This window comes from Bombina bombina, chromosome 3 (genome assembly GCF_027579735.1).
Source record: "Bombina bombina isolate aBomBom1 chromosome 3, aBomBom1.pri, whole genome shotgun sequence".
Lineage (NCBI taxonomy): Eukaryota > Metazoa > Chordata > Amphibia > Anura > Bombinatoridae > Bombina > Bombina bombina.
In genome coordinates, this window is record NC_069501.1 from 1,188,930,070 (window position 1) to 1,188,952,696 (window position 22,627).

At 42.5% G+C, this 22,627-nt stretch overlaps 1 protein-coding gene across 1 annotated transcript in view; it reads left to right on the forward strand.

The window, feature by feature from the left end:
- Nucleotides 1-22,627, forward strand: part of SLC36A4 (solute carrier family 36 member 4) — an 879,508-nt gene that overhangs the window by 228,105 nt on the left and 628,776 nt on the right. The window contains 2 exon segments of the mRNA XM_053708622.1: nt 2,247-2,335; nt 3,678-3,773. Of these exon segments, the coding sequence (XP_053564597.1) occupies nt 2,247-2,335; nt 3,678-3,773 (185 nt within the window).

The following is a 22,627-nucleotide window of genomic DNA, read 5'->3' on the forward strand; positions in this document are numbered from 1 at the left end:
TGATGCATGCAGAATATTATTGGTTGCAGTTGGTTTTCGATATGCCTCAGTCACCAATTTATTCTCATCTGTTTTTAAAAAAACTAAATCTAGGAATTGTATCTCCATGGGGCTAGTGTTATAGGTGAGGTATAATCCAAAGGGGTTATTATTCAACTCCATTATGAACTTATCCAATTCTGTTCTCGGGCCATCCCAAATGATAAACAGCTCATCTATGTACCTCGAGCAGTGGAGTATATATTGCCTATAGTCCTGATATTCACTTCTAGCGACTACCTGGCTTTCCCACCACCCTAGATACAGATTGGCATAAGTTGGCGCACATGAGGTTCCCATTGCTGTACCACACGTTTGAACATAGAACTTGTTGTCAAACACAAAATAATTGTGTTTGAGGACGAATGTAAGTAGTTCTATGATAAAGCTCTTAGTAATATCAGAGTTATTTTCCTCACTGGAGAGGTAATATTCTACTGCTTTAATCCCCCACTCAGTTTTTATACTGGTGTACAGTGATTCAACCTCACACGACACCAGTATAGCTGTATCTGGGATATGTAGATTTTGTACCTTCTGTATTACATGAGCAGTATCTCTAGTATAAGATGTGATTCTTGTGACTATTTTAGATAGTCTAGCATCTATATATTTACTTGCCTTTTCAGTTAGAGAATCATTCCCTGATATAATCGGTCTACCTGGGGGGCATTCACTATTTTTGTGAATTTTAGGCAGTAAATATAAAGTTGTTGCCTTTGTTACAGTGAGATATGTGAGATATTTCCTCCTTTATCACTCTGTGTTATATTGGTAGATTTACTTAACACAGTATTTTGCAATGCTATTACCTCATTGCAAACTAAATTAAGAAAGGTTGAGACCTCTGGTGAAATATGAGATGGGGATACAAAGTTGGATTATTTTTTTAGTATTGTTCTCCAATGATCCTTTCCCTCATTATTAATTTCCACCTTAGACTCCTCCAATAATGACACTGTTATCTAGTGCTTGTTGATCATTACAGAAATTATTATGCTTCTAATAAAAGTTATAGCGGTTTTAAGAGTGTTCTTAAGTATGCTCTGTACACCAGCATTTTAAATTCAGCATTTGCCCAGAGAGCCTAAGGTGTTTATATCATCTAGTAATTACTCAATTTGCATGAGTGCTGAAATGAGATAAGCCCCACTAGTTCTCTGAGAAGCAGCAGCATTTAAGGTGCTAGTGCACAGAGTATATAGCTATGTTTCACATGCATGTGCAGAGAAAATTTTTAACACTAAAACATTAATAACTTGTACTTGAAACATTTCTACCAATATATGTATTTTGCAAATATGTTTCTATTTAAAGATGTAATTGATCTATGTGCATTTCAATTTTGACCCAAATGCCCCTTTAAATACAAAAGTTTAGGAAAAATGCTAATGTTATTATATTAACTCTCTCTGTCAAGTTCACCAGCAATTTCTCACATCTAAGTAGATCTAAGTTATTTGTGTATTTCATTTATTATAGTTAATAACATACCAATCCTCTGGATCACGTAACATTCTTATAGCTAAATATTTAACATAACTTTTTATTTATAACTGTATTTGAGTGTTTATAAAATGTGCTAATACATGTATCTCTCCACCAGAGGTAGTTTTCATTATCAGCCAGTGAGGATTAGTAGGAAATACAAAACCAATATTGCATTATTTGTTTTAATTGTACTCTAAAAGAACATGACCCCCCCCCCCGTTTTTCTCTCATGATTCAGATAGAACATACTATTTTAAACAAATTTCCAATATTCTTTTATTATCAAATTTGCTTCATTCTCTTGGTATCCTTTGTTGAAGGAGTAGTACTACTGGGCACTAGTCGAACACATTGAGTGAACCATTTACTGTGTGCAATACCCACTCACTAGCTGGCTCCCAGTAATTAATTGTTGCTCCTGAACCTACCATGGTATGACTTTCAACAGAGGATACTAAGAAAACAAAGCAAATTAGATAATATAAGTAATTTGGAAAGCTGCTTTAAATTGTATGTTCTATTTGAATCAGCAAAGTTTAATTTTGACTTTATTGTCCCTTTAACATCCTTTTATTTGAAAAAAATATATATAAATTGACATTTATAAATGCTACGCTTTTATAAAAATATTGGCAATTTTGGAATTAAATGTTCCTCTAAGTCCAAAACTCTACAGCAACTATTATTCACCTGTTCACCTTTTTTTTTTTTTGCAGGTGGGCCCCATAAGTCTGCTATTTTTTGGAATTATATCTATTCATTGTATGAACATATTGGTCAATTGTAGCCACTTCCTCTGCCAAAGGTATGTTTTATTTCTCTCTGTCTGTCTCTCTCTCGTATCTTTCATCTTCCTCTCTCCTCTCTTTCATCTTCCTCTCTCCTCTCTTTCATCTCCCTCTCTCCCCTCTCTCATCTCTCTCCTCTCCCTCCTCTCCCTCTCTCCTCTTTCCTCTCTCTCTCTCTCTCCTCATTCCTCTCCCTCTCTCCTCTCTTTCCTCTCCCTCTCTCCTCTCTTTCCTCTCCCTCTCTCCCCTTTCCTCTCCCTCTCTCTCCCCTTTCCTCTACCTCTCTCATCTTTCCTTTCCCTCTCTCCCCTTTCCTTTCCCTCTCTCTCCCCTTTCCGCTCCCTCTCTCCCCTTTCCTCTCCCTCTCTCCCCTTTCCTCTCCCTCTCTCCTCTTTCTTCTCCCTCTCTCCTCTTTCCTCTCCCTCTCTCCTCTTTCCTCTCTCCTCTTTCCTCTCCCTCTTTCCTCTCCCTCTCTCCTCTTTCCTCTCTCTCCTCTCCCTCCTCTTTCCTCTTTCCTCTCTTTCTTCTCTGTCTCCTTTCTTCTCTATCTCTCCTCTTTCCTCTCCCTCTCTCCTCTCATTCTTCTCCCTCTCTCCTCTCTCTTCTTCTCCCTCTCTCCTCTTTTCCCTCACCCTCTCCTCTCTTTCCTCTCCCTCTCTCCTCTTTCCTCTCCCTCTCTCCTTTTTCCTTTCCCTCTCTCCTTTTTCCTCTCCCTCTCTCCTCTCCCTCTCTCCTCTCTCCTCTCCCTCTCTCCTCCCCCTCTCTCCTCTCTCCTCCCCCTCTCTCCTCTTTCCTCCTCCTGTCTCCTCTCTCCTCTTTCACCCCCCTCTCTCCTCTTTCACCTCCCTCTCTCCTCTTTCCCCTCCCTCTCTCCTCTTTCCCCTCCCTCTCTCCTTTTTCCTCTTTGCTCTTCCTCTCTCATCTTTCCCCTCCCTCTCTCCTCTTGTTTCTCTCCTTCTCTCCTCTCTGTCCTCTACCTCTCTCCATCTATCATCTTTCCCTCTCTCCTCTGTCCCCTCCCTCTCTCCTCTCTTTCATCTCCCTCTCTCCTCTTTTTCTCTACTCTTTTCTCTCTTTATCTACTCTTTCCTCTACCTCTCACCCTCTCTCCTTCTCTCTCTCTCTCTGTCTGTCTGTCTGTCTCTCTCTCATATATGTATGTAAAATGACTGCTTTATACAAAACATTTTTTTAGATTTCTCCTTGTAGCTTTTTTTCTTGTTTTTACTTGCTAATAAATAGATTGATATCTCTCTTCTCTTAGATAAAACATGAAAATGATTCTGTGTAAGCTTATATATAATGTAAATTTTCAGTATAATCTGCTATTCTTAATTTGCTTTTCATTTGTAAATACAGATATAAAAGACCAAATTTAGGCTACAGTGAAACAGTCAGCCTTGCCCTTGAAGTGGTGCCGTTGAGTTGCCTCCAACAACAATCTGTGATGGGAAAGTAAGTTTTTTGTTTTTGTTTGAATTATTCTTTCTAGATTTATAGTACATTTAGGGTTTCAGATTATATTTTTATGATGTCTTTTGTAATTGCAATATGTTTAATATGTATCCAAGATTTTAAATTGTGGCACATTTTATTAAAACAAAAATGTTAGAGGCAACTTACTCTTAAATTCATTAGTATTCTCTTTAGTCTCATTAAAGTGGGACATTAAACACCTCAAGATATTAATATAAATTGTTTAATTACATGTAGTAAAACAACTTTGCAAAATACTTTCATTATTTATTTTGTTCTCCTTTCAAGTAATTTAATTCTGAATATTGTGAGCTTTCAAATTCATGTTAAACATTGAAGTGCAGACATTGCTATATTCCACGCAATCATTGGTTGCACACTCTAGTAGGCCAGTTATAACTGTCACCAATTGGTCTCAAAAGAAAAGGTAACCTAAGTTACAATATGGCGACACCCACTGCTTTAGCGACACTTTATTTTTTATTTTTTCTATATTTAAAAAAACTAATATATTTTTTTAAAAATACAGGTACAAATTATTCTCAGGCTTATCGTTGCTCTGAATACATGATTCAAGCAATGATTCATTTAGTTTTTAACGTCCCTTTAAGAGAGACATAAGAATGCTTTAGTGAAGAGTGGCACAGAATATCAGACATCAGAGAGTCTGTTTTTGGCAGAGTCTTTGATAAAATTAGGAATTTATGGTCCAACCGGAAGACACTTAATTAAAGTGTTGTGTACACATAGTTAGATTAAACAAATGACAAAGTATGTATTCAGTTTTCTTTCAATAAGGCATGGAGAGTCCACAATTTCATTCCTTACTGAGGGGAAATACAACACCTGGCCACCATTAAGTAGGCAAAGACACCCTAGTCATTCTTTGCCTTTTGTCACTAGAAGAGGATGGCAGAGAAGTGTCAGAAGATTTAGATAGTCCTGTTATGGGTATGTTCCCTTCAAGAGAGGATTGGAGTTTTAAGTAATCATATAAACCTCTCAGTGAGAGTATTGACTAAAGTTAGAGTCTGGAGATGCAAGGAAACGTTTTCTGCGAAGCCATCCAGACTGTTTATCTAACAACTCCTGAGCAATCAGTGTTGACGAGTTTCACTGCTTTCTTTACACACTCAGGTCCCTGTCAGAGCACCTCTACAAGGCTATCACACTTGAGAGGCTGTATCTGTTCCACAGCGTGGATCCTGGAGGGTAAGTCTGCTTTATTATTATATAGCAGGGACTCCATTTATAGGGTCAGAGTGTGACTCCTCTATTCCTCAATAGGATCAAGGGTTAATATCTCCTTCAGGGGAGATTATTTGGAATAGTTTTTGGGATTTTTATTTACTTCTTTAACACTTTGTGAGGGATTTGGGCTCATAAGACTGTATACTTTGGTTATGGAACAAACAGGTTTCACTTTCGTTTTGTGAGTTTTTTTATAGCAGGGGAAGTCCTGTTTTGCGCACCACGTGACCAGGTGTGGCCTCACTCACTTCCTTGCAATCCTGCTACAGACAGCACTCATGAGGAGAGTGTTTTCACTAATTACTTGTCTGGGTCTAGGAAGTGGTGAGTTCCCCAGCAATTGGGATTGTAACGATGCCTGTCTATATTAAAATCGCTTTGTTTTGTAACGTTTTTTCTTCCAACTGTGGGATTACATACCAGCATTGGAGGATTCTGATAATACGTTTGAAGGCACTCCTTCAGGAATTATTATTCACTACGGTTTATATTGTGAGGAGTCTGTGGTTTGCCCTCCTGCTCAATTTTGGTCCAATTGCCTAGGTACAGTTTGAAAAGTCTAAGAAGGGAGCTAAATCTGCTAATACCCATAGCGTAATTAGTCCTTCTGAGCCATCAACCTCTCAGGATTCTGTGACCCGAGAGATTCCTACCCTTTTTACTCAAATCACATCACATGCAGTTCCCCACGGCCTCAACTATTTCCCCATCTAAAGTGGGCCTTTTTCCTGTGGACTTTACCGCACAGTTACAATCGAAGGTGTCTGTGGCCCTGAGTGCCCTACCTGTCTCTGGAAAACATAAGAGAAAGATTAAACAGTAGTAGTTCTCCTGATTTAGAGTCATCTAATTTCCAATCGGATCTAGCTTTAATGTCCCAGCTATTCAAGGATGAGTTAACTTCTGTGGCGTCAGAGGGTGAACTTTCGGAGTCAGAGACTTCTATTACTAAATCTCCTCCAGCGGAGGAACCCTCCTTTAGATTAAAAATTGAACATCTGTGTTTTTTTCTGAAGGAGTTCCTGTCTATGCTAGAAGTTCCAGAGGCTAAGCTACCTGAGGAACCTAAGATACCAGTTTGTATGGCAAATATTATTAGTAACGAATGGGAAAGAATCAGGACATTTTTCTCTTGTTAAGTGTATTCAGTCCACGGGTCATCCATTACTTATGGGATATATTCCCTTCCTAACAGGAAGTTGCAAGAGGATCACCCAAGCAGAGCTGCTATATAGCTCCTCCCCTCACATGTCATATCCAGTCATTCTCTTGCAACTCAACTAGATAGGACGTTGTGAGAGGTCTGTGGTGTTTTTATACTTAGTTTATTTCTTCAATCAAAAGTTTGTTATTTTAAATGGCACCGGAGCGTGCTGTTTGTTCTCAGGCAGTAGTTGGAAGAAGAATCTGCCTGCGTTTTCTATGATCTTAGCAGAAGTAACTAAGATCCACTGGCTGTTCTCGCACATTCTGAGCAGTGGGGTAACTTTCAGAAAGGGAATAGCGTGTGGGGAATCCTGCAAACAAGGTATGTGCAGTAAATTATTTTTCTAAGGAATGGAATTGACTAAGAAAATACTGCTGATACCGATGTAATGTAAGTACAGCCTTAAATGCAGTAGCGACTGGTATCAGGCTGATGAATGTATGTACAATAAGTAATTTTCTAAGGAATGGAATTGACTAAGAAAATACTGTTAATACTGAGGTAATGTATGAGCCTTAACTGCAGTAGAAGCGACTGGTAGCAGGCTTATTAATAACACTACCTAATTTTTAAAGTGCATGTTTAGAACGTTTACTGGCATGTTATTCGTTTTTTTGTGAGGTACTTTGGTGATAAATCTTTTGGGGCATGATTTTCCACATGGCTGTAGTTTATTTCTACATAGAAACGATTAACTGAGGTTTCCCACTGTTGTAATATGAGTGGGAGGGGCCTATTTTAGCGCTTTTTTGCGCAGTAAAAATTCAGTTACAGTCTTCCTGCTTCTTCCTCCTTGATCCAGGACGTCTCTAGAGAGCTCAGGGGTCTTCAAAATTCATTTTGAGGGAGGTAATCAGTCACAGCAGACCTGTGACAGTGTGTTTGACTGTGATAAAAACGTTAATTGTTAAATTGATTATCCGTTTTTGGGTATTAAGGGGTTAATCATCCATTTGCTAGTGGGTGCAATGCTTTGCTAACTTAATACATTTACTGTGAAAATGTGGTTGCTATAACTGATTTGGTTCATTGTTATTTCAACTGTGACAATTTTTTGTGCTTCTTAAAGGCGCAGTAGCGTTTTTTTTTATATTGCTTGTAAACTTATTTGAAAGGATTTTCCAAGCTTGCTAGTCTGTTTAAACATGTCTGACACAGATGAATCTGTTTGTTCACTATGTTTGAAGGCCAATGTGGAGCCCCACATAAATATGTGTACTAAATGTATTGATGTCACTTTGAATAAAAGTCAAATTTTATTTTGTAAAGAAATTATCACCAGACAAAGAGGGGGAAGTTATGCCGACTAACTCTCCTCACGTGTCAGTACCTTTGCCTCCCGCTCCGGAGGCGCGTGATATTGTGGCGCCAAGTACATCAGAGAGGCCCATACAAATCACTTTGCAAGACATGGCTGCTGTTATGACAGAGGTATTATCTAAATTGCCTGAATTAAGAGGCAAGCGCGATAGCTCTGGGTTAAGGACAGAGCGCGCTGATGATGTGAGAGCCATGTCCGATACTGCGTCACAAGTTGCAGAACATGAGGACGGAGAGCTTCATTCTGTGGGTGACGGATCTGATCCAGGGAGACCGGATTCAGAGATTTCTAATTTTAAATTTAAGCTTGAGAACCTCCGTGTATTGCTAGGGGAGGTATTAGCAGCTCTGAATGATTGTAACACGGTTGCAATTCCAGAGAAAATATGTAGGTTGGATAGATACTTTGCGGTACCGGTGTGTACTGACGTGTTTCCTATACCTAAAAGGCTTACAGAAATTATTAGCAAGGAGTGGGATAGACCCGGTGTGCCCTTTTCCCCTCCTCGGATATTTAGAAAAATGTTTCCAATAGACGCCACCACACGAGACTTTTGCCAGACGGTACCTAAGGTGGAGGGAGCAGTTTCTACTTTAGCTAAACGTACCACTATCCCGGTGGAGGATAGTTGTGCTTTTTCAGATCCAATGGATAAAAATTTAGAAGGTTACCTTAAGAAAATGTTTGTTCAACAAGGTTTTATCTTACAGCCCCTTGCATGCATTGCGCCTGTCACTGCTGCTGCGGCATTCTGGTTTGAGTCTCTGGAAGAGGCCATTCGCACAGCTCCATTGGATGAGATTATGGCCAAGCTTAAAGCACTTAAGCTAGCTAATGCATTTGTTTCTGATGCTGTTGTACATTTAACCAAACTAACGGCTAAGAACTCCGGATTCGCCATCCAGGCGCGCAGAACGCTATGGCTTAAATCCTGGTCAGCTGACGTGACTTCTAAATCTAAATTGCTTAATATTCCTTTCAAAGGGCAGACCTTATTCGGGCCCGGCTTGAAAGAAATTATTGCTGACATTACTGGAGGTAAGGGTCATACTCTTCCTCAGGACAGGGCCAAATCAAAGGCCAAGCAGTCTAATTTTCGTGCCTTTCGTAACTTCAAGGCAGGAGCAGCATCAACTTCCTCCGCTCCAAAACAGGAAGGACCTGTTGCTCGTTACAGACAGGGCTGGAATGCTAACCAGCCCTGGAACAAGGGCAAGCAGGCCAGAAAGCCTACTTCTGCCCCTAAGACAGCATGAAGAGAGGGCCCCCGATCCGGAAACGGATCTAGTGGGGGGCAGACTATCTCTCTTCGCCCAGGCTTGGGCAAGAGATGTCCAGGATCCCTGGGCGTTGGAGATCATATCTCAGGGATATCTTCTGGACTTCAAAGCTTCTCCTCCACAAGGGAGATTTCATCTTTCAAGGTTATCAGCAAACCAAATAAAGAAAGAGGCATTTCTACGCTGTGTGCAAGACCTCTTAGTAATGGGAGTGATCCACCCAGTTCCGCGGACGGAACAAGGGCAAGGGTTTTACTCAAATCTGTTTGTGGTTCCCAATAAAGAGGGAACCTTCAGACCAATCTTGGACCTAAAAATCTTAAACAAATTCCTAAGAGTTCCATCATTCAAAATGGAAACTATTCGAACCATCCTACCCATGATCCAAGAGGGTCAATACATGACCACAGTAGACTTAAAGGATGCCTACCTTCATATACCGATTCTCAAAGATCATTATCGGTACCTAAGATTTGCCTTTCTAAACAGGCATTACCAGTTTGTAGCTCTTCCCTTCGGGTTAGCTACGGCCCCGAGAATTTTTACAAAGGTTCTGGGCTCACTCCTAGCGGTGCTAAGACCGCGAGGCATAGCGGTGGCGCCGTACCTAGACGACATTCTGATACAAGCGTCAAGTTTTCAAATTGCCAAGTCTCATACAGAGATAGTTCTGGCATTTCTGAGGTCGCATGGGTGGAAGGTGAACATGGAAAAGAGTTCTCTATCACCACTCACAAGAGTCTCCTTCCTAGGGACTCTGATAGACTCTGTAGAAATGAAAATTTACCTGACGGAGGTCAGGTTATCAAAACTCTTAAATGCTTGCCGTGTCCTTCATTCCATTCCACGCCCGTCAGTAGCTCAGTGCATGGAAGTAATCGGCTTAATGGTAGTGGCAATGGACATAGTACCATTTGCGCGCCTGCATCTCAGACCCCTGCAATTATGCATGCTAAGTCAGTGGAATGGGGATTACTCAGATTTGTTCCCTCTACTAAATCTGGATCAAGAGACCAGAGATTCTCTTCTCTGGTGGCTTTCTCGGGTCCATCTGTCCAAGGGGATGACCTTTCGCAGGCCAGATTGGACAATTGTAACAACAGATGCCAGCCTTCTAGGTTGGGGCGCAGTCTGGAACTCCCTGAAGGCTCAGGGATTATGGACTCGCAGGACCTGGTATGCAGACCTAGTGAACATGTCGTCCTGTCCACCATGGTCTCTACCTCTGAGGCAGGACCTTCTAATACAAGGTCCTTTCAAACATCCAAATCTAATTTCTCTGAGGCTGACTGCATGGAGATTGAACGCTTGATCCTATCAAAGCGTGGCTTCTCTGAGTCAGTTATTGATACTGTAATACAGGCACGGAAGCCTGTTACCAGAAAAATTTACCATAAGATATGGCGTAAATATTTATATTGGTGCGAATCCAAGGGTTACTCATGGAGTAAGGTTAGGATTCCTAGGATATTGTCCTTTCTACAAGAGGGTTTAGAAAAGGTCTTATCTGCTACTTCGTTAAAGGGACAGATTTCTGCTCTGTCTATTCTCTTACACAAACTTCTGGCAGAAGTTCCAGACGTCCAGTCTTTTTGTCAGGCTTTGGCTAGGATTAAGCCTGTGTTTAAGACTGTTGCTCCTCCGTGGAGCTTAAACTTGGTTCTTAAAGTTCTTCAAGGGGTTCCGTTTGAACCCCTTCATTCCAATGATATTAAGCTTTTATCTTGGAAAGTTCTGTTTTTGATGACTATTTCCTCGGCTCGGCTCGAAGAGTCTCTGAGTTATCGGCCTTACATTGTGATTCTCCTTATCTGATTTTCCATTCAGACAAGGTAGTTCTGCGTACTAAACCTGGGTTTTTACCTAAGTTAGTTTCTAACAGGAATATCAATCAGGAGATTGTTGTTCCATCATTATGTCCTAATCCTTCTTCAAAGAAGGAACGACTTTTGCAAAATCTGGACGTAGTCCGTGCCCTGAAGTTCTATTTACAGGCAACTAAAGATTTTCGTCAAACTTCTTCCCTGTTTGTCGTGTACTCTGGTCAGAGGAGAGGTCAAAAAGCTTTGGCAACCTCTCTCTCCTTCTGGCTTCGTAGCATAATACGTTTAGCCTATGAGACTGCTGGACAGCAGCCCCCTGAAAGAATTACAGCTCATTCCACTAGAGCTGTGGCTTCCACCTGGGCCTTTAAGAATGAGGCCTCTGTTGTACAGATTTGCAAGGCTGCAACTTGGTCTTCGCTTCACACTTTTTCAAAATTTTACAAATTTGACACTTTTGCTTCTTCGGAGGCTGTCTTTGGGAGAAAGGTTCTACAGGCAGTGGTTCCTTCTGTTTAAGTTCCTGCCTTGTCCCTCCCATCATCCGTGTACTTTGGCTTTGGTATTGGTATCCCATAAGTAATGGATGACCCGTGGACTGAATACACTTAACAAGAGAAAACATAATTTATGCTTACCTGATAAATTTATTTCTCTTGTAGCCCGCCCTGTCTTTTTAAGGCAGATCTAAATTTTAATTAAAACTCCAGTCACCACTGCACCCTATGGTTTCTCCTTTCTTGTCTTGTTTCGTCGAATGACTGGATATGACATGTGAGGGGAGGAGCTATATAGCAGCTCTGCTTGGGTGATCCTCTTGCAACTTCCTGTTGGGAAGGGAATATATCCCATAAGTAATGGATGACCCGTGGACTGACAACACTACAAGAGAAATAAATTTATCAGGTAAGCATAAATTATGTTTTTTTCTCCCTCGTCAACCTTTAAGAAATTGTTTCCAATCCCTGACTCTCAACTGGAATTGTGGGGTTCCATCCCTAAGGTGGAAGGCGCCATTTAGACACTAGCTAAGCGTACTACTATTCCTCTTGAAAATAGCTCTTCCAACACAGAGGATTTTTATTCCAACCGTTGGCCGCGGTGGCTTTGGCAGCCACCTACTGGTGCGACTCTCTGTCTGAATTTATTGTGGTGGAATCTCCCCTCAAGGATATTCAGGAGAGAATTAAGACTCTAAGAGTTGCTAATTCCTTCATCTGTGATGTGAATATGCAGATTATACGCCTGAATGCAAAGGCTTCAGGTTTTGTGGTCCTAGCCTGCAGGGCTCTCTGGTTGAAGTCTTGGTCTGCGGAAATGACTTCTAAATCCGGACTCCTTTCTCTTCCTTTCAAGGGAAATATCTTATTCGGACCAGGTCTGGACTCCTTCATTTCTATGTTTACTGGAGGAAAAGGTGCCTTCCTACCTCAGGATAAGAAGAACAGACCTAAGGGATGGCGGTCCTCTAATTTTCGTTCCTTTCGTTCGGACAAGTCCCAACTATCTCAATCTTCATCCAAACCCAAGCAGCCCAAGAGTACTTGAAAACCGAACAAAGAAGCCCACCGATAACAAATCGGCATGAATGGGCAGATTGTCGCTTTTCTCAGACGCATGGATCCTAGGGCTCTAGAGGTCGTATATCAGGGATACCGGATAGGATTCAAATCTCATCCACCCAGGGGCAGATTCCTACTCTCCAGACTGTCTACAAGACCAGAGAAGAGGACAGCCTTTTTAGGTTGCGTACAGGATCTAGTCTCTTTAGGAGTAATTGTCCCGGTACCTGCATCAGAAAAAGGTCTGGGGTTCTATTCAAACCTCTTTGTGGTTCCCAACTGGAAAGCAGACTTCCACAGAAGGCAATCCTTTCACCCGGGTGAATGGTCACTCCACCCCGAGGTATTTGCAGCAGATGGGGGACGCCAGAGATAGACCTTATGGCCTCTCATATTAATGCCAAACTACCCAGGTACGGGTCGAGATCGAGGGATCCTCAAGCGGATCTAATAGATGCCCTAGTGGTTCCATTGAGGTTCAAACTCATATATCTCCTTCCTCCATTACCTCTTCTCCCTCATGTAGTGGCCCGAATAAAACAAGAGCTAGCAACAGTGATTCTAATTGCTCCATCCTGGCCCCAAAAAACTTGGTTTGTGGATCTGGTGAGAATGTCCTCATCTCCTCAGTGGAGGTTACTTTGTCACAGGGACCTGCTGATACAGGGTCCCTTCCTACATCAAAATCTAGATTCTCTGAGGCTGACTGCATGGAGATTGAACGCTTAGTCTTAGCCAAGAGAGGTTTTTCTGAGAGTGTCATTGACACTTTGATTCAAGCTCTTAACCCCTTAATGACCACAGCACTTTTCCATTTTCTGTCCGTTTGGGACCAAGGCTATTTTTACATTTTTGCGATGTTTGTGTTTAGCTGTAATTTTCCTCTTAGTCATTTACTGTACCCACACATATTATATACTGTTTTTCTCGCCATTAAATGGACTTTCAAAAGATACCATTATTTTCATCATATCTTATAATTTGCTATAAAACAAAATACAAAATATGATGAAAACATGGAAAAAACACACTTTTTCTAACTTTGACCCCCAAAATCTGTTACACATCTACAAGCACCAAAAAACACCCATGCTAAATAGTTTCTAAATTGTGTCCTGAGTTTAGAAATACCCAATGTTTACATGTTCTTTGCTTTTTTTGCAAGTTATAGGGCAATAAATACAAGTAGCACTTTGCTATTTCCAAACCACTTTTCTCTTGCAAGGTGTATCCAGTCCACGGCGTCATCCTTTACTTGTGGGATATTCTCATTCTTTACAGGAAGTGGCAAAGAGAGCACACAGCAGAGCTGTCCATATAGCTCCCCCTCCGGCTCCGCCCCCCAGTCATTCTCTTTGCCGGCTCTGGCAGCAGGGCCACTCTACGGGAGGGTAAAGTTAATGTGGTGTTAGATTTGTAGTTTTATATATTCAATCAAAAGTTTGTTATTTTTAAATAGTGCCGGTTTGTACTATTTACTCTATAGCAGAAATGTGATGAAGAATTCTGCTGAGAGGAAAATGATTTTAGCATGTTGTAACTAAAATCCACTGCTGTTCCCACACAGGACTGAGGAGTACCAGAAAACTTCAGTTGGGGGGAACAGTTTGCAGGCTTAACTGCAATAAGGTATGTTCAGTCATCTTTTTCTAGACAAGACTGAGTTAATGCTAGAAGACTGACAAGAATCCCCATGTGGGGAAGGTAAGCTATGTTCTGAGACTCAGTATAGAAGTGAAGGCTTACTTAACAGGGCTCAATAGACTGGTGGACACTGTTACAGGGCAATCGATTATTTTTTGGGAAAAATTACTCGTTATAGACATTTTTCAAGCACTTTGGTGTGTTATTATGGGGTTATCTTCCACATGGCATATGTTTAGTCACTTATTTGGGATTTTGAAGGCCCCACACCTCCGGAGTGGAGGGGGCCTAATTTTCGCGCCTCAGTTGCGCAGTTAATATTTGCAGACAGTTCATGCAGCTTCACGTGGGGGGTCCAAAGACTGCTTGAGGACTTCATAGAAGCTTGTTTTCCACAAAACTAATCCCCAAGGGCAGGTAGGGCCACAGCAGCCCGGTTTGGGCATTAAGGGGTTAATCGGGCTGAAAATTGTTGTGCAATCATTTCAAAGCCTTAGGCTCATACGGTAAAAATTTCACAAAGATTGGATCATTTTTCACGGTTTGGTAAAATTGTGTGCGCTTTTTATTTCTTAAAGGCACAGTAACGTTTTTTTCCAAATTGTAAATTTTATTTGAATAAAGTGTTTCCAAGCCTGCTTGTGAATAATACTAGTCTGTTAAACATGTCTGACACTAAGGAGAGGCCTTGCTCTATGTGTTTAGAAGCCATGGTGGAACCCCCTCTAAAATTGTGTCCCAAGTGCACTAATGTGTCTATACACTTTAAAGATCATATTGTGTCACTTAAAAAATGTAGCCCTAGATGATTCTTTGACGGAAGGTAATGAGTATAGCCCTCCTTCCTCCCCCCATGTGTCGCCACCAGTTACGCCCGCGCAAGCAATGCCTAGTACCTCTAGTGCATTGGCCCCTATTACATTACAACAATTAGCGACAGTCATGGATAATTCCCTTGCGACATTCCTATCCAAACTGCCAGTTTTTCCTACAAAGTGTGATAGCTCTGTTTTAAGAACAGATTATGAGCAGTCAGAAGCTTTGGGAGGTCTATCTGATGTACCCTCACAACACTCTGAAGTAGCGGTGAGGGATTTGATGTCTGAAGGAGAAATTTCTGACTCAGGAAAGGTTTCTCAGTGGGCAGAATCAGATTAATTAGCGTTTAAATTTAAGCTGGAACACCTCCGCGTATTGCTGAGGGAGGTATTAGCCATGATTGTGATCCTATGGTGATCCCAGAGAAATTGTGTAAAATGGACAAATACTTAGAGGTCCCAGTATACACTGATGCGTTTCCGATCCCTAAAAGGGCTGCAGATATTGTTACTAGGGAGTGGGATAGACCAGGTGTCCCTTTTGTTCCCCCCCTATTTTTAAGAAAATGTTCCCCATAATTGACCCCAGGCGGGACTCGTGACAGACGGTCCCTAAGGTTGAGGGGGCTGTTTCTTCTCTTGCTAAGCGCACAACCATACCAATTGAAGATAGTTGTGTTTTTAAAGATCCTATGGATAAAAAATTAGAAGGTTTACTTAAGAAAATTTTTGTTCAACAAGGTTTCCTTCTCCAACCTATTGCCTGCATTATTCCTGTAACTACTGCAGCGGCTTTCTGGTTTGAGGCGCTGGAGGAGTCGCTCCAGACGGAGACCTCATACGACGAAATTATGGATAGAATTAAGGCTTTAAAGCTGGCTAATTCTTTTATCACAGATGCCGCCTTGCAGTTAGCTAAGTTAGCGGCAAAAAATTCAGGTTTCGCCATTATGGCGTGCAGAGCACTTTGGCTCAAGTCATGGTCGGCCAATTTGTCGTCAAAATCTAAATTATTAAATATCCCTTTCAAGGGGAAGACCCTTTTCGGGCCAGAATTGAAAGAGATTATTTCAGAAATCACCGGGGGAAAGGGCCATGCTCTCCCTCAGGACAAGCCCTTTAAGGCTAGAAACAAAGCTAATTTTCGTTCCTTTCGTAACTTCAGGAGCGGTCCGGCTTCAGCATCTACAGCTGCAAAGCAAGAGGGTAATGCTTCGCAGCCCAAGGCAACCTGGAAGCCTTACTAGGGCTGGAACAAGGGTAAACAGGCCAAAAAGCCTGCAGCTGCTACCAAGACAGCATGAAGGGGTAGCCCCCGATCCAGGACCGGATCTGGTAGGGGGCAGACTCTCTCTCTTCGCTCAGGCTTGGGCAAGAGATGTTCACGATCCCTGGGCAGTAGAGATTGTTACCCAGGGATATCTTCTAGAATTCAAGGACTCCCCTCTAAAGGGATGGTTTCACATTTCTCGTCTGTCTTCAGACCAGACAAAGAAAGAGGCGTTCTTACGCTGTGTAGAAGCTCTACTCACGATGGGAGTGATATGTCCAGTTCCACTTGCAGAACAAGGAACGGGCTTTTACTCAAACCTGTTTGTGGTTCCCAAAAAAGAGGGAACTTTCAGACCAATCCTGGATCTAAAAATTCTAAACAAATTCCTCAGTCCCATCATTCAAGATGGAGACCATTCAAACAATCTTACAAATGATCCAGGAAGGTTAATATATGACTACCGTGGATTTAAAGGATGCGTACCTACATATCCCTATGCACAAAGATCATCACCAGTTTCTCAGGTTCGCTTTTCTGGACAAGCATTACCAGTTCGTGGCTCTTCCTTTCGGTTTGGCCACTGCTCCCAGAATTTTCACAAAGGTGCTAGGTTCCCTTCTGGCGGTGCTAAGACCGCGGGGCATAGCAGTAGCACCTTACCTAGACAACATCCTAATTCAGGCGGCGTATTTTCCCAGATCAGAGGCTCACACAGAGATTGTACTGGACTTTCTAAGGTCTCACGGGTGGAAGGTGAACATCGAAAAGAGTTCTCTGTCCCCGTTCACAAGGGTTCCCTTCCTGGGAACACTAATAGATTCGGTAGAAATGAAGATATTTCTGACGGAGGTCAGAAAGTTAAAGCTTTTAGCTACCTGCCGAGTTCTTCATTCCACTCCTCAGCCATCTATAGCCCAGTGCATGGAGGCAATCGGGTTAATGGTAGCGGCAATGGACATAGTCCCTTTTGCTCGAATACATCTCAGACCACTGCAACTGTGCATGCTCAAACAGTGGAATGGGGATTACGCAGACTTTTCTCCTCAGATACAATTGGACCAGGGGACCAGAGACTCTCTTCTCTGGTGGTTGTCTCAGGATCATCTGTCTCAGGGAACATGTTTCCGCAGACCAGAATGGATCATTGTAACGACCGATGTCAGTCTGTTAGGCTGGGGTGCAGTCTGGGACTCCCTGAAAGCTCAGGGCTTATGGTCTCGGGAAGAATCTCTTCTCCCGATAAACATTTTGGAACTGAGAGCGATATTCAATGCGCTTCAGGCATGGCCTCAACTAGCTGCGGCCAAATTCATCAGATTTCAGTCGGACAACATCACGACTGTAGCTTACATCAATCATCAGGGGGGAACGAAGAGTTCCTTAGCGATGAAGGAAGTCTCCAAAATAATCAGGTGGGCGGAGGATCACTCCTGCCATCTCTCAGCAATTCACATCCCAGGAGTGGACAACTGGGAAGCGGATTTTCTAAGTCGTCAGACCTTTCACCCGGGGGAGTGGGAACTCCACACGGAGGTTTTTGCTCAGCTGACTCAGCTATGGGACACTCCAGAATTGGATCTGATGGCGTCCCGTCAGAACACCAAGCTTCCTCTCTACGGATCCAGGTCCTGGGACCCCAAGGCGGTATTGATAGATGCTCTAGCAGCGCCTTGGTCCTTCAATCTGGCTTATGTCTTTCCACCGTTTCCTCTTCTTCCTCGTCTGGTCGCCAGAATCAAGCAGGAGAAGGCTTCAGTGATTCTGATAGCGCCTGTGTGGCCACGCAGGACTTGGTATGCAGACCTAGTGGAAATGACATATGTTCCACCATGGACACTGCCAATGAGGCAGGATCTTCTAATACAGGGTCCATTCAAGCATCCAAATCTAGTTTCTCTGCGTCTGACTGCTTGGCGATTGAACACTTAATTCTATCAAAGCGTGGTTTCTCTGAGTCAGTTATAGATACTCTGATTCAGGCTAGAAAGCCTGTCACTAGGAAAATCTACCATAAGATATGGCGAAAATATCTTTGTTGGTGTGAATCCAAGGGTTACTCATGGAGTAAGATTAGGATTCCCAGAATATTGTCTTTTCTCCAAGAAGGATTGGAGAAAGGATTGTCAGCTTGTTCCTTAAAGGGACAGATATCTGCTCTGTCTATTCTCTTACACAAGTGTCTGGCAGAGGTTCCAGACGTTCAAGAGTTTGCTCAGGCTCTAGTCAGACTCAAGCCTGTTTATAAACCTGTGGCTCCGCCATGGAGTCTTAATCTAGTTCTTTCAGTTCTTCAAGGGGTTCCATTTGAACCTTTACATTCCATAGATATTAAGTTATTATCTTGGAAAGTTCTGTTTTTGGTAGCTATCTCTTCTGCTTGAAGAGTTTCAGAATTGTCTGCTTTACAGTGTGATTCACCTTACCTGGTGTTTCACGCAGATAAGGTTGTTTTGCGTACCAAACCTGGTTTTCTTCCTAAGGTTGTTTCTAACAAGAATATTAGCCAGGAAATAATAGTTCCTTCTCTGTTTCCTAACCCATCTTCAAAGAAGGAACGCCTGCTACACAATCTTGATGTGGTTCGTGCTTTAAAATTCTATTTACAAGCAACTAAAGACTTCAGACAAACATCATCCTTATTTGTCATTTATTCTGGTAAGAGGAGAGGTCAGAAAGCGACTGCTACCTCTCTTTCCTTCTGGCTGAAAAGCATCATTAGGTTGGCTTATGAGACTGCTGGCCAGCAGCCTCCTGAACGAATTACTGGTCATTCTACCAGAGCTGTGGCTTCCACATGGGCTTTCAAGAATGAGGCTTCTACATGGGCTTTCAAGAATGAGGCTTCTGTTGAACAGATTGGTAAGGCAGCGACTTGGTCTTCACTGCATACTTTTGCCAAATTTTACAAATTCGATACTTTTGCTTCTTCACAGGCTATTTTTGGGAGAAAGGTTTTGCAAGCAGTGGTGCCTTCCGTTTAAGGTACCTGTCTTGTTCCCTCCCTTCATCCGTGTCCTAAAGCTTTGGTATTGGTATCCCACAAGTAAAGGATGACGCCGTGGACTGGATACACCTTGCAAGAGAAAACAGAATTTATGCTTACCTGATAAATTACTTTCTCTTGCGGTGTATCCAGTCCACGACCCGCCCTGGCAATTAATTCAGGTAAATAATTTTTTTGTTTAAACTACAGTCACCACTGCAACCAATGGTTTCTCCTTTTTCTCCTAACCTTCGGTCGAATGACTGGGGGGGCGGAGCCGGAGGGGGAGCTATATGGACAGCTCTGCTGTGTGCTCTCTTTGCCACTTCCTGTAGGGAATGAGAATATCCCACAAGTAAAGGATGACGCTGTGGACTGGATACACCGCAAGAGAAAGTAATTTATCAGGTAAGCATAAATTCTGTTTTTTTTTCAAAATTAGCGCTAGTTACATTGGAACCCTGATATCTGTCAGGAATACCTGAATATCCCTTGACATGTGTATATATATATATATATATATATATATATATATATTTTTTTTAGAAGACATCCCAAAGTATTGAGCTAGGCCCATTTTGGCATATTTTATGCCACCATTTCACCGCCAAATGCGATCAAATAAAACAAATTGTTCACTTTTTCACAAATTTTTTCACAAACTTTAGGTTTGTCACTGAAATTATTTACAAAACATGGTTGTAAATGCTTCTCTGGGATCCCATTTGTTAATAAATAGCAGACATATATGGCTTTGGCTTTGCTTTTTGGTAATTAGAAGGCTGCTAAATGCCACTGCGCACCACACGTGTATTATGCCCAGCAGTGAAGGGGTTAATTAGGGAGCATGTAGGGAGCTTCTATGGTTAATTTTAGCTTTAGTGTAGTATACAACCCCAAGTATTGATCTAGGCCCATTTTGGTATATTTCATGCCGCCATTTCACCGCCAAATGCGATCAAATTAAAAAAAAAACTTTACATTTTTCACAAACTTTAGGTTTCTCACTGAAATTATTTACAAACAGCTTGTGCAATTATGGCACAAATGATTGTAAATGCTTCTCTGGGATCCACTTTGTTCAGAAATAGCAGACATATATGGCTTTGGCGTTGCTTTTTGGTAATTAGAAGGCTGCTAAATGCTGCTGCGCATCACACGTGTATTATGGCTAGCAGTGAAGGGGTTAATTAGGTAGTTTGTAGGGAGCTTGCAGGGTTAATTTTAGCTCTAGTGTAGAGATCAGCGTCCCACTTGACACATCACACCCCTGATCCCTCCCAAACAGCTCCCTTCCCTCCCCCACCCGCCAATTGTCCCCGCCATCTTAAGTACTGTCAGAAAGTCTGCCAGTACTAAAATAAAAGGTATCTTTGAATATTTGTAATTTATTTTTTAGCATATTTACATATGCTGCTATGTAGGATCCCCCCTTAGCCCCCAATCTCCCTGATTCCCCCCCCAAAACAGCTCTCTAACCCTCCCCCTCTGCCTTATTGGGGGCCATCTTTGGTGTCTGCCAGTACCCAATTTGCAAAAAAAAAAATGGTTTTATTTATTTATTTTCATTTTTTTCTGTAGTGTAGCTCCCCCCCCCCCACAGACCAACCCCCCACCCCCTGACTGATCGTTTTTAATAAAATCTATTCCCCCCCTTTTTCCCACTTTTAACACCAACATTTCTGTAGTGTAGCGGTTCCCACCCGCTCCCTCCCCGTGCACGCGCCCGCCCCGCCTCCCCGTGCATGTGGGTGCGTCCGTGCGTGCCCCCGGACATCCCCGCCCATGATCCCGCCCCCTCCACATCACAAGGCCCATCGATGGCCGCCACCTGCTCCCACCCACCAACGATACCGGCCATCGATGTCCGGTGCAGAGAGGGCCATAGAGTGGCTCTCTCTGCATCGGATGGCTAAAAATGGTTATTGCAGGATGCCTCGATACCAAGGCATCACTGCAATAACTGGAAAGCAGCTGGAAGCGAGCAGGATCGCTTCCAGCTGCTTTCCAGACCGAGGATGTGCAGGGTACGTCCTCAGGCGTTAACTCTCTTTTTTTTGAGGACCTACCCTGCACGTCCTCGGTCATTAAGGGGTTAAGCCAGTTACTCAACGCATCTTCCATAAGGTGTAGCAGACTTACCTGCACTGGTGTGAGGAGCGGGGTTTTACTTGGAATAAGGTTAAGGTTGCCAGAATTGTATCTTTTCTCCAGAATGGACTGGAGAAGGGTCTATCTGTTAGTTCCCTGAAGGGACAGATATCGGCCCTGTCGGTGTTGCTGCACAAAAGATTAGCTGAGTTTCCGGATGTACAGTCCTTTAAGGCTCTGACTAGGATCAGACCTGTGTTTAGAAAGGTGTCTCCGCCTTGGAGTGTTTTGCGGCAGGCTCCGTTTGAGCCTATGCATAATGTTGACATTAAACTGTTATCTTGGAAGGTTCTATTTCTATTGGCTATTGCCTCTGCTCTCAGAGTCTCTGAGATTTCTGTCTTGCAATTGGACCCCCCATACCTTGTTTTTCATGCCGATAAGGCAGTTTTACGTACTAAGTTAGGTTTTCTTCCTAAGGTGGTGTCAGATCGGAACATTAATATAGAGAATGTTGTTCCTTCCTCGGTAAAGGAACGTTTGCTTCACAATTTAGATGTGGTTAGTGCCTTGACGTTTTACCTTCAGGCTACTAAGTAGTTCAGACAATCTTCATCTTTGTTTGTGATCTATGCAGGTAAACATAGGGGTCAGAAGGCCACTACGTCTTCCCTGTCTTTCTGGTTGAGGAGAGTCATCCACCTAGCATATGAGACAGCGGGATAGCCTCCTGAGAGGATTGCGGCTCATTCCACTAGAGCAGTAGCTTCTTCCTGGGCTTTTAAGAACGAAGCCTCTATGGATCAGATTTGTAAGGCAGCTACCTGGTCCTCCTTGCATACTTTTTCTAAATTTTACAAGTTTGATCTGTTTGCTTCGGCTGAAGCAACTTTCGGGAGAAAGGTTTTGCAGGCTGTGGTGCCCTCAGATTAGGGTCCGCCTCTTTCTTATCGCCTCCCGTTATTCCTTCAGTGTCCTCTGGAGCTTGGGTATTGTTTTCCCATCAGTAAGGAATGAAGTCGTGGACTCTCCCTGCCTTATGAAAAGAAAACAAAATTTATACTTACCAGATAAATTCCTTTCTTTCCTGGCAGGGAAAGTCCACGACCCCGCCCGTAAGATGTTTTTATTTGGACGGCTCCCTTTTTGTGTTTTCTTCTGGCACCTTTATACCCTGATGTTTCTCCTACTTTTCCTCGTTCCCTCTGACAAATGACTGGGGGGATAGGGGAAGTGGGAGGGAAATTTAAGCCATTGGCTGGGGTGTCTTTGCCTCCTCCTGTGGCCAGGAGTTGTATTTCCCATCAGTAAGGAGTGAAGTCGTGGACTCTCCATGCCATGAAAAAAGGAATTTATCTGGTAAGCATACATTTTGTTTTCTTGCTTACTGTTGTTGTAATAACACAAATTATCTATAGCAATGGTCCTCGTTTTTTTAAAACTTAAATGTAGCCACCAATCAGCAAGCACTATCCAGGATCTGAACCAAAAATGGGCTTGCTCCTAAGCTTTCATTCCTGTTTTTTTTTAAATAAAGATACCAAAAGAACAAAGAAGAATTGATAATAGGAGAAAAATTA